Below are 12,469 nucleotides of genomic sequence, written 5' to 3'. Positions count from 1 at the left end.
AATTATTGCAGCTGGCACTGCTGATGTTATCCACTTGTGCCATTTATATGAATCTGTGTGCTGCTTCCTAGAGAAACAGTTCACCCAGTGCATTCTGGGAGTAAGATTTAGACTTTAATTAAAGACACCTGACCTCTAATCTTGGAAACATAGGTTCTAAAGTCTGGCAAGCCTTGGGGCGGGGCCATCGCCGGGGCAGTGCAGTCACAAGAGGGGTTGGTGGGCCCTGCACTCAATGCGCATGTCGATTTGGCCGGCCGTCTCAGGACAGCCAAACCGCAATGCACACTGACCTGCCTCCAGCCCAGCTGCGTTGGAAACATCACAGCCCAGGCTCCCAGTCTCCCTGGGAGCGAAAATTCATGGCGTCGCTGCTGAATGCACTGAAATATTGCTGAGCAGGTGCCAAGATTAACACCTTAGCAGCTATGGAACGTCCAGCTCCAGTGCTGAACGTTCCATTGCGCAGGTGAGGTTCGAACGTCCAACGGCCGACGGCAGCACTCCTGAGGTAGTGGTGCCGTTGGACTAGGCGCAGCACTTATGAGGTTAAAGCTCCTGCTTAAAACTTTTTGTTTTTTAAAAACAACCCCTCAAAGCTGGGTTTTGTTTGTGAACAACAAGAACGAAATGTCTCTAGTGCGCAGGGAGTTTTCTACAAGTTTTTGAGGGATTATTTCTTTGGTTTCTGGTTCGGGACTATTAGGTGTTCTTTCCTGCCCTGAACAAGGAAAATGTATGTTGAAAGTTACAACTAAACAGTGTGGACAGCTGAGGTACTTTGACCACAAACTGTTGGGCAAAGTGTTGTGACAACAGAGCCACCGCTGTAAATAGAGAGGGTTAACAGCAAGTTTGGAAGATGAGGCACCCCCCACCACCATGTTGGATGAGGCACCTACCACCACCACGTTAGATAATGTGCTCAACACCACCCCGTTATTTGAGGCATCTGAGATGAGGCACCCACCACCACCACCACGTTAGATGATGTGCTCAACACCACCACGTTAGTTGAGGCATCTGAGATGAGGCACCCCCCACCACCACGTTAGAAGAGGCGTTCACCACCACCATGTTAGATGAGGCGCTCACCACCACCATGTTAGATGAGGCGCTCACCACCACCATGTTAGATGAGGCGCTCACCACCACCATGTTAGATGAGGCACTCACCACCACCATGTTAGATGAGGCGCTCACCACCACCACGTTATATGAGGTGCTCACCACCACCACGTTAGATGAGGCATCCACCACCACCAGGTTACACAATGTGCTCATAACCACCACGTTAGTTGAGGCCTCTAAGATGAGGCACCCCCCACCACCACGGTTGATGAGGCACCCACTACCACCACGTTAGATGTGGTGCTCACCACCACATTAGATGAGGTGCTCACCACCACCACGGTAGTTGAGGCATCTGAGATTAGGCACCCCCTACCACCATGTTGGATGAGGCACCCACCACCACCATGCTAGATGAGGCATCCACCACCACCACGTTAGATGAGGCACTCACCACCACTACGCTAGATGAGGCATCCACCACCACCACGTTAGATGATGCGCTCATAACCACCACGTTAGTTGAGGCCTCTGAGACGAGGCACCCCCCCACCACCACGGTTGATGAGGCACCCACTACCACCACATTAGAAGAGGCGCTCACCACCACCACGTTAGATGGGGCGCTCTCCACCACATTAGATGAGGTGCTCCCCACCACCACGTTAGATTAGGCGTTCACAACCACCACGCTAGATGAGGCATCCGCCACCACCACTTTAGATGATGCGCTCACCACCACCACATATTAGTTGAGTCTTCTTAGATGAGGCCCCCCCCACCACCACGGTAGCTGAGGCTCCCACTACCGCCACATTAGATGAGGCACCCACCACCACCAAGTGAGATGAGGCACCTACCACCACCACTTTAGATGAGGCACCCACCACCACCAAGTTAGATGAGGCATGCACCACGTTAGATGAGACACCCACCACCACCAAGTTAGATGAGGCACGCACCCCGTTAGATGAGGCACCACCACCACCATATTAGATGAGGCACCCACCACCATATTAGCTGAGGCACCCACCACCGTATTAGCTGATGCACCCACCACCACCACGTTAGCTGAGGCACCCACCACCATATTAGCTGAGGCACCCGCCGCCTTAACGTTAGTTGAGGCACCCACCACGTTAGATGAGGCACCCTCCACCACCATGTTAGATGAGGCACCCACCACCACCAAGTTAGATGAGGCGCTCACCACCACCAACTTAGATAAAGCACCCACCGCGTTAGAAGAGGCACCAACCACCACATTAGAAGAGGCACCCACCACCTCCACGTTAGCTGAGGCACCCACCAACGTATTAGCTGAGGCACCCGCCGCCACAATGTTAGCTGAGGCAACCACCACGTTAGATGAGGCACCCACCACCGCCACGTTAGATGAGGCACCCACCACCGCCATGTTAGAGGAGGCACCCAGCACGTTAGATGAGGCACCCACCACTGCCATGTTTTGGACAGAGTACCCTGTCTGTCAAACTCTAAATCAAGTCCATAGTTTTAGGAATGTGCATTTCTTTTTTTTGCACATCTGTTTTTGTAGGGAGCTTTTCATCGTCTTACAGATGCCTCTCATAAATTCAGCTATCTCAGCTCAAGGCTCTGTAGGTGTTCTTTCACTAATGTTGCTATTAGACAAGGTCTATATTAGAAAACAGCTTGAAATTGAGATTGACCTAGATAGAGACTATAATTAGAACAGCAAAATTATCTGTGCCTAATCTGTTTCTGATTGAAGCCAATGAAGAAGTGAGTACATTGATGTCCACAGGGCAATGTATTTATTTAGAGATGGAGGTGTATGGTGGAGTCCTGTATCTGAATATCATTGCTTTTGGTTTCTTGCGTGGATCTACATGATGAGAAATGCTTCTCGGAACAATGTTATGTTGCACTGGAAAGCCGCAGGGCTGTCCCTCTTGGAAAAGACATGTGTCACATGAAGCAATAAGACCCTCATTTGCAGTAGGTTAGAGGTCTGACAGTAATGTCACAATTCTAGAACTGCTGTACCACAACGGATAATCATGTGACTGGAAATTTGAACATGATTGAGGACCTGCACGTGGAATAAGTGTATAGGGGTGAAGTTAGCAGACTAACAGGCAAGGGTTTGCCATGCTGTGAAGGGGTATTTCCACACAGCTCTAAGCACAAAACTCATGTTAAATGTTTGGGAATCCATTAACTGTACGGGAAACATCATTTACCACGAAGGACTTACCACGCATAACGTTTACCACGGGTCACTCACCACGCAAACGTCTTTTGAACGCGGGTGCCTTCAACGACCGTCTTTACCACGCGAGTGGTATTCCTTCTGCCTTTATGATCTGCGTGGGCTTGGGGGGCGGGGGGGGAGGAGGGGGGGAGCTGGAGAGGCTGGGGGGGGGCGTGGGGGGGTCTCCCCCCCAAAAAAACAAGCGGATATTAATTAAAAAAATTAGAAGAAAACTTTTAAAAAACGCTCTACAATGCCTCAAAACGAACACGGAAAGAGCCTCAACGTCATAACAGAAGTCCTTTATCAGTTTTGATAGACGTGTTTTGACGCTTGTTTCCGTGGTCGGTGGATGAAAGGGCTGATGGCGAAAGACGCACAGGGGACAGATAAGAATCTAAACTTTGATAATAAAGGTATTATTAAGTGGCATTATGAAAAAAAGAAAAATAAAATGTAAGGGAATCTGTTGTTTTTTATTGTTTATAACATCGATCTTTTTCCTTCGTACTGCATGTAGCCTATCACTATCATTATGTAAATTTCAATGGGACGTGAGATGTTTCGTAACGTGATTATTGCGGTGTAAAAACATGCGTAGTAAAATGCTGCGTGGAAAAGACACATGCGAACTAAAATTTGCGTGGTAATGCCATGCGTGGAACTTGTAATCGTGGAAAAATCATATATTCAACTGTACATCTAACACTTTTTTTCATATCTCGCGTTCTTTATGTAGCCCAACTAGACATTTTATTTGTATTCATGTTCCAAACGGTGTCATTTCACTTTCTTCCTGCTATTGCTTTCCTGTCCTTTCTCTTCCCCTCTTTATTGTTGTGATATTAAACACTTTATTCCTGTCCAGTGGTGACCTTCCACTATCTTACACAACTGCGTGTTCCCAATAAGGTGGCTTCTTCCTTGAGTAGTGCTCTTGTGGTGCAACCAAAGCACACGGCACATTTTAGGCACACACAATGGAGCACGCTCAGCCTCTACAGTCGCAAAACCCTGTGTTTATGCTATTTTGCACTTTATATATTTATTTTTTGGGGAGTTTTATATAGTGTAAACGCGACTCGAAGTATCAGAGCGCCAGTTGCGTTACAGACGGACACATTCATTTTGTTAGGCAAAGGAAGATTAACTGATTTGCCCAGAATCACAGGCTGTTGAGTGTCCCTGCCATGACTCAAACCTGGTTCCCCAGCTCCAAGGTCGATCGCTCTAGCCGTTAGGCCACATCCTCTCCTCTCTTGGTTTGTAATGCTTTTTAATGCTTATGTATGTGGTTACGGTCTTAAGGACTGTGCAGAGCAGGTGCTTTAAGGCCACAGGTTCCCACATTTGTGGGGCATTTGGGCGGATGTATGTCGTTACAACGCATACTTTTACAACGCATACCTTTACAACGCATTTTTTACACGGCAACATCCATTACAACGCATTCCATTACAACGAATTCTTTGAAACTACCTTAACAACACATTCCACTAAAACGCATACTACATTTACAACGCATACCATTACAACGCATACCATTACATTGCATGTATGGTAAGTATTGGATAGTGTAGGGGTAAAAATTACTATTCTAACTCCAGGGGGGTGCAGCAGTAGGGTAAGTGTTGGATAGTGTAGGGGTAAAAATTACTATTTTAACTCCAGAGGGTGCAACAGTAGGGTAAGTATTGGATAGTGTAGGGGTAAAAATTACTATTCTAACTCTAGGGGATGCAACAGTAGGGTAAGTGTTGGATAGTGTAGGTATGCACTGTAATGGTATGCGTTGTAATGACTGCGTTGTAAAGACATGCGTTGCAGTGGTATGCGTTGTAGTGACATGCGTTGTAATGGTTGCGTTGTAATGGCATGCGTTGTTATGGATGTTGCGTTGTAAAAGTTTTGTTGTAAAGGTATTGCATTGTAAAAGTTGTGTTGTAACTGTTGTTTCCCCATCTGGGCACGAGCTCCAGGTAGCTTTAGCTGAGTGACTCCTGAAAGAGTCCCAAAGCATGGGCTCTGCATGGAACAGAGGCTCCAGCAGTGAAGCTTTCTCTCGGTCTTCCTGTCTCAGAGGCTTTCAGTTGCTGCTGCTGCAACACAGCAGAACTGAAGAAGGAGTGGGGTTGCAGCTGATGTTATGGCATATGGCAGTGGAGTTTGCAACAAGCCCAGTTGTTTCAGAGGAGTGTGAGTGTTAGCCCTCTAGCGGTGGACTTCTGACCTCTGCACATGAAATGCAATCCCGCCCTTTCACCACTTCACTGATTAACATGTGATTTCTTGCAGGAGAAAAAAACGAAAATCACAAACCTTGTGGTTTATATAACTCGTGGCGCTTCTGTGTGAAACTCCTTTCTGCCTAGAGACAAGAAATCCACACTTCGTGTATTGTCTATAAATTTGGGGGTACATAACACCCATATGCTTGTTAACATGTTATTAAACATTGAAACGTTAGTTATTCTCTGGTTTTCTCATCCTCTGTAACCCAACTCATTATGGCTATTCAGCGTTGCCAGTTCTAAGAATCAATAAATAAATCAGAAGTTGGCTGTGATTTTCAGGAGCTATTTTGTCTTTTTCAGCCATCCTTGGGCTTGAGTCATCATGTGTCAGTATGTATACTGTGTCTGTATTTGTTGTGCAGTGACATATGGGCAGGTCCTGCATTCAACCCAGCACTCAGGCTGCTCATAGTGATCTTATGCTCTTCCACCATTATTGCAGGGATTGTTCTCCCTTATTATATTCAGATATTTCAGTTTACTGCGGGGGTGATACCTATGGTCGACAGACCTTCTGGACACTTTGGTGATCATCTACTCTCTTTTTTAATTCAAGCCCTGAAGCATTATTGATTGATTTTTTGATTCAGAATTTATAGAATGCACAATTGTCCAAGGAGAGGGTGTCCTGGTGGTAGACTGAGCATCATTCTAGCTCCAATATTGTGGCAACTGGGTTTTATACATCGATTGACGCTAAAAGGGGCTAGAATTTTGCTTATAAACGTGAAAGGCGTAAGTACAAGTGAGTGTCCTTACTACCACTCAGGAGAGTGTCTGATGAGAATAAAGGAGTGTATATAGTAATTGGCCTGCACGCTTCGGCTATCACACTTTGATGATTACATTCACAAACGACTGATGCTACATTACAAGATAGGCTTTAGAGATCCATAGTTTAATAGTCATAGACTTTAAATAAAGAGAGTTTAGAAAGGACATAGATGTTTTGCATGTGTTAAGTGATTGGGCACATTATCATATGTTCACCTTTCTCCATTTGTAGTATCAGCTGGTGGCTGACCTCTTCCATGATGAGAAGGATCCTGCTCCTCCTGCTCCAAAGTCAAAAATCAATGTTCGGGCCGCCAAACCGGCTCTGAAAGCGGCAAATAAAGAACACAAGAAGACCGTAGGACATCAGGTAATGTCAGCTTCCCAAACATGTATTTTTCTTTCAACTATCGAAGGACTTTTCCACTCTCACAACACTGTACATCATTAGAGTGAGGTAGACCTGTGAGAGACTCACAGATTACTAGGCGCCATTGACGTATTTAATTAATGGAATAATCTTGTAGCGAATGGGTGTAAGACAAAAGTTATATCATGCGGTGGCACCGAAACTACATATATTTGGAACCTGGGGTAGTGCTGTTAATACCAGTAGTCGAACTTGGATGTTGTCACCTTTCTAGGGGGGATGAGGGGAAAGGTGGAGTATATTTTCATCTGATCTGCTCTTGTTAGCACTTGTTCCTAGGTACATCCTGAACAGAGTCTAGATATATCCCTAACAAAGGAAGTTACAATTTGTCAGCTGATAAACAGACTAATGAAATTACATAATTTTGAGAAGGCTACAGAATGCTCCATCTTTCTCGAAAGACAGTCATGTCAAGCACTGCAGCTATATGCGTTTTGATGGACTCTGAAGGACAGTGGCAATGACCTAAATATCTACAATGGGCAGCAAAAAGAGAAGATGCAATGACAAAATAATCCTATTGTTTTCCATTTTCTTTTTTTAGATTCAATAACACTTAATTGTGATTTTATGATTAAAAAATCATAGCATTAAAAAAAATCAGAAAGATTTAGGATCATGATTTTATTACAATACAGAAGAACAATTCTATATTTTTGAAGGACGATGTCCATATAGTTCTTTTGAGCAATTTTAACCTGGATTGTTGTAGGAAAAAGACCTGCAGGTGTAGCATTCCAAGATCTTGTTACTGTAAAAGAGAAGGCTTGCCCATCTGTGAGGTGGTAGGCAGTAGAGAGTAAAGGTTAGAGCGGCAGACCCTGATGCAGAGGTCTGGCCCGGGACCAGGATTCAATTCCCGCCTCGGCGGCTCTTGGACTCAATCTCCCCGGACCCGATAATTCTCGCCTCGGTGTCTAGTCTAATCATGGGTCCCACTCTGTGACTCTGGGCAATAGCTTGCTTAATCTCCACAACGGCCCCAGCAGCGCTTGGGTGCCTGGCTTCACCTTAGGGGTGCCCAGGAGTGGACATCTCACAGGAAAGCCAGGAAGGGTTCCACAGCTGTATGAATACAGTGCTAGGAGACCTCTGGGTAGAAGGCGCTATATAAATACAAACACATTTACATTTATCATCTTATGTTCCCTGCAGTAAATGAACAAGGGACAAGTTAGACTACCTCAGCTAAAGATCATCAGGAAATCGATAATAGTCATCAGAAGTGGGCTCTTACTCAGGATATTTGATCTGGGACATTACGGTGAACCTTTAATCAGTCAAGAGACCTTTTGCCATTCGCCGGTGGCCCACTGTCGCATATTGTATTCATTATTAACCAAATAATGCCCAGTTAATGAATCTTTGTTTAGATTTTTTGGTGTATAGATTCACTAGAGGCTAAATAATATAGTGTTGATCACTCATTGGTGAGTCCCCTTCTCTAAATGAGTCAAATATCAAATTCTTTGAGTCTGTGGCTTTCAGTGTTGTTACTCGTCAGACTTGGATTGTGATCTTCTGATACCGTGTGCATCAGCAATGAGTCTGTAAATACTGAGACCAATCAGCGATCAACGCTAGCTTTCAATCACTACTAACAAATCCATCCTTCCACTTCAGCAGAGACCACATTTTTTTTGCTTCACTGTAGAGAATGAAAGAACTGGATCGCAACATGTATGTAGGAAACACTCCCAAGCCCTATCTAGAGAGAACATACAATATTAGACTCTGTCTTTGGATTCTAGCTTCCTACTGTGGGAATATTGTGCGCAAGACTTACTTCCAAAATCCTCCAATGCAACCTGGTCATTGGAAAATTCTTCGCTTAGACCGTTTATGTTCATTCTGAGAGCTTTGACACGTGAGCATCCATGGACTTCCAGAAGCTTGTCCTGACAATGGAGTCCTTGTGATCAGCCATGTGATTCTGCTATCATTGCTCTCTGGGTTTCCCTTATTGGACATGCTGTGATCCTAACAAGCAGTTCATCTCAATGTGCTCATTTGTTAGCAATTTTCCAATCCGTCCGCACCCAAAAGTGAAGCAGATATAAGCAGATGACAAACTTCAGGAGAGCTGCTTTCCAAATAACTTGGCTAATCTTCAGTTTTACTTTCTCTTGTTTTACCGTCACCTGCCTTCCATCCTAGGCACATCTTTAGGTGTCATCTTTAACCCCTTTGCAGCCGGGGTAATTCCCCTGCTGTGCTGGGGGCGGGGGGCGCGCACTGCGCCCCTGTGCTCATGACGAGCTCAGCTCGTCATGAGGCACAGTGCTCGTGTGCTCATGATGAGCTAAGCTCGTCATGACCACACCTGTTTCCGTGGAGCGTTCAGCACAGCAGGGGAATTATCCCCGCGTTTGAGCGTTCCACGGCTCATGACGAGCGCAGCTCGTCATGAGCACCGTGCCTCATGACGAGCTGAGCTCGTCATGAGAATGGTAGGTGTTAAGGACTCTATCTCCAGAAAACTCACATGCTTTCTTTCCCTAACTGAAGGATATCTCTCTATTGGTGTTATTGTATGCTGATGATTAGGCTTGCACTGGTATTCAGTGTTGTGTAAAGTGCCTTTTCTGAATAAGAGCTAATTATGAATGCTTCAAGTGGTAGTGACTGCAACTTATTATTATTCCTTGTTTGAAGAACCTAATTTATAGAATGATGGCAATGTACAGTGCTCCTAAACGCAATGGTAATGTAATTTGATACCTAAATGCTTTCCCTACAGGCAGATTCTCTTGATGAATTATCGTTGGAGTGTTTTTTGCTACTGCAGTAGTAGTGCGCCCTTCGTAGAATCACCTGCTGGAAATGACAGATATAGTAGGAGTTACAGCTACTTTTCTAAACATTATACCTTACTAACTCTGTCTCTTAAACAGGCCCTAAATGCAAAATATCATCTGGAAATTTCTGTGTAAATTTACCAAACATTTTACCTTTCTTGGAATTAACAACATATTTGGGGGCAAGTCTTTACTTTGTCATCTTCACGTGCATGTGAAACCATTTTTCATGCACGGTTCTTCTATATGGCTAAAAAGTGATCAACTGGGATTGAGAAATTTGAGGGGAAATGTATGCAACTTGCCCTTGGCTGTTGCCACCATTCTCTTCTCTCAAATCCTCAATCAATGCACTAATATGACTATCTGTAAGCATTACACAAAAAATGTAAACTAAGTCAGAACCTACCATGACAATTCCAGACTGTGGGCTCTTTAGCAGAATAGTAACTGGCTGTTGGAATTTGGAAAGAAAGATTAATAGCCTCATTTTTCATAATTGAAATCTAGGATCTGAAGATTAAGTAATGGTGCAAGAGGGGTCATTATTATAAAAGTAAATTGAAATCATATACTTTAAGTAACTCTTAAACCTCTTATGATCTGCATATTGGATATAAAACTAGCAAGTAGTGGGGCACTGTGTGTGTAAAGTTTTGCATCCTAACAAGCAAGAACTTGGCTTGGCATTTCAAGTACAGTAAGAAAGCATCTATCTTCAGTAGGAAACAAAATACTTGGCCCCTGTTCGGTGTAGGTTTATATTATAATAATTTAGAGATTCTCTTGGCAGATCTAGTCCAAGAGTGCACAGTGCTGGACCACAAGTACCATATTCATGCCAGACCTACGGGCTATCCAATGACTATATAATTGGTTCTCATTTATGTTCAATGTAAGTCACTGTTTTTTCACGTCGATCGGAAGAAAATCTAGAATGGATCAGGCCCTCGTGTGCCGGTATCGGACACCGAAGATTAGTGGCCCATTGCTGCTTATTTATAGCCTCTTTTGTAGACAAAACGATGGTGTTCTTACAAGACACAAATTTGGCAGGCTGTTTGACTGTGAAAATATTAACAATGTTGTTAAGGAAGCCCTGAATGAAAAATCTTAAAAACAACATTGTAAGATAGTAACATAACTTTCTAACCTTGTGGCCCAAATGTTGATCTTCTCTTCTTTTAATTTTGTTTTCTACTGAAAGACCAAGTAGTGCTGTGTAATTCCATCTCATCTGTTTTTGTTTCTTCAAATTTCTGACAAGGCGTGTATTTGAAGCTATTTATGTGGTCACACATGATAAATACATTGAATCTAAAAAATATGGGATTTAGAGTAACTCATGTAGGAAACCCTATAAAAGACAACACCTGCTGCAAGCTTGTTTTTTGTTGTTGTTTTTTTAATGAAAGTCGTAGAGAAGCAGTTTCTGCTTCTGTATGGAGCAATTGAACTGTCTAGTATTGAAGCATTTACAAAGTGCTTACTACCCCTGCGTGTGTAAATGACCATAGGGTAGCTCTAATCTTGTCTTGGGACACAGCGCTTAGAGGTGTGATGGACGATGGGTGTAAGAGAGAGAGGCACTAAGGTCAAAGTTGCGTTGGTTGGTGGTACCGATTGGCTCTGAGAGCCTAAGAAGTTGCAAATTTCCATCCGGCCTCTTTCTATGCTAGTTGCAGCAGAAGGGTGTCCACTTGCATTATGGCGGCGCAGCAGGACAAGCCAAATATTTTGGGCACAAGTCTGTGATAAACGTAAACGTAAATACAAGAGTAAATCTGGAGCTAAGAGTATAGGGGTCACAATGGCGTTTTATGTTAATTCAACAATGCAATGTTATTTTTTGGTGTCTGCCAGTCACTTAACTAAAACAGCTGTTTTATGCTTTCATTGGTATTCTTGGTTCATGAAGATCAGTTTTTTCATGGAAATTTGTTGCTTCCATAATGTGCCCTAATTCTTTCATGGTGTTTTTTTCCAGTTCCGAAACTCCTTGCATCTTCTCATGGAGACCCTGAACGCCACCACCCCGCATTATGTCCGCTGCATCAAGCCAAACGATGAGAAGCTTTCCTTCAGGTAAGAGGACACGAGGAAGGAAACACCTTCAGGCAGGGAAAGAGGGAACAACTCCACTGCTCACTGGATTAAGTTCCCACTGTGCTACCAATTCACCACCAAAGCATGGAATTTTCTCCTGAACTTACCTCTACAGTTGGTACTTTGTTTGAGTGCACAACTAATTCTCTTGGGGAGTTTCACATTTGCACAAGGAAGCATTTTCATATTCAGCGATATAGCAAACATATGTATATATTCAAATGGGTTATGCATAAGGTTCATTTACACTTGCTATAGTGTTTTTTTGCTCGAAAGGTAAAAATGCGTATTCACCAAGAAACCCCTCCTTCTGTATCCCTTTTAGTTTTGGGGTTATTATATTCCTTTTCCCCCCACGATATTGTTTACTCCTATCCTGGACAGGAGTACATTTCTGACTATTTTTCAACCTGGTAAAGTACCTCCAAACGGTGTGGGAATACTTATAAGCATGCACCTTTTGCGGATCTTTACCCTTTGCAGGGGTCCTCAGATCGTTTGTACGCCAATAGATCGCATGTAATTACTTTGCATGCCTTTGACACGCATTTTTTTGCGCGCATGTTTTTAAACGCGAATATGTATTTAAAATGCATGCCAATAGCATGCATTATTTTTAGATTTAAAAACAAAGTATTCGTGGGGGGAGAATTCCGACCCCCCCAACTTACCTTAAATGCGTGGTATTGGCATGTGTTTTAAATACATATTCGAGGTAAAGACATGCGCTCAAAATATGCGTGGTAAAGGAATAACG

At 43.8% G+C, this 12,469-nt stretch overlaps 1 protein-coding gene across 1 annotated transcript in view; it reads left to right on the top strand.

The window, feature by feature from the left end:
* MYO5B (myosin VB) overlaps positions 1–12,469 on the top strand; it is a 1,009,160-nt gene that overhangs the window by 699,040 nt on the left and 297,651 nt on the right. The window contains exons 15-16 of the mRNA XM_086960377.1: positions 6,608–6,745; positions 11,594–11,691. Of these exons, the coding sequence (XP_086816503.1) occupies positions 6,608–6,745; positions 11,594–11,691 (236 nt within the window). The remainder of the gene's footprint in view (positions 1–6,607; positions 6,746–11,593; positions 11,692–12,469) is intronic.

The sequence above is a fragment of the Lissotriton vulgaris genome, chromosome 3_1 (genome assembly GCF_964263255.1).
Source record: "Lissotriton vulgaris chromosome 3_1, aLisVul1.2, whole genome shotgun sequence".
Taxonomy (NCBI): domain Eukaryota; kingdom Metazoa; phylum Chordata; class Amphibia; order Caudata; family Salamandridae; genus Lissotriton; species Lissotriton vulgaris.
This window is presented reverse-complemented; position numbering and strand designations above follow the sequence as displayed.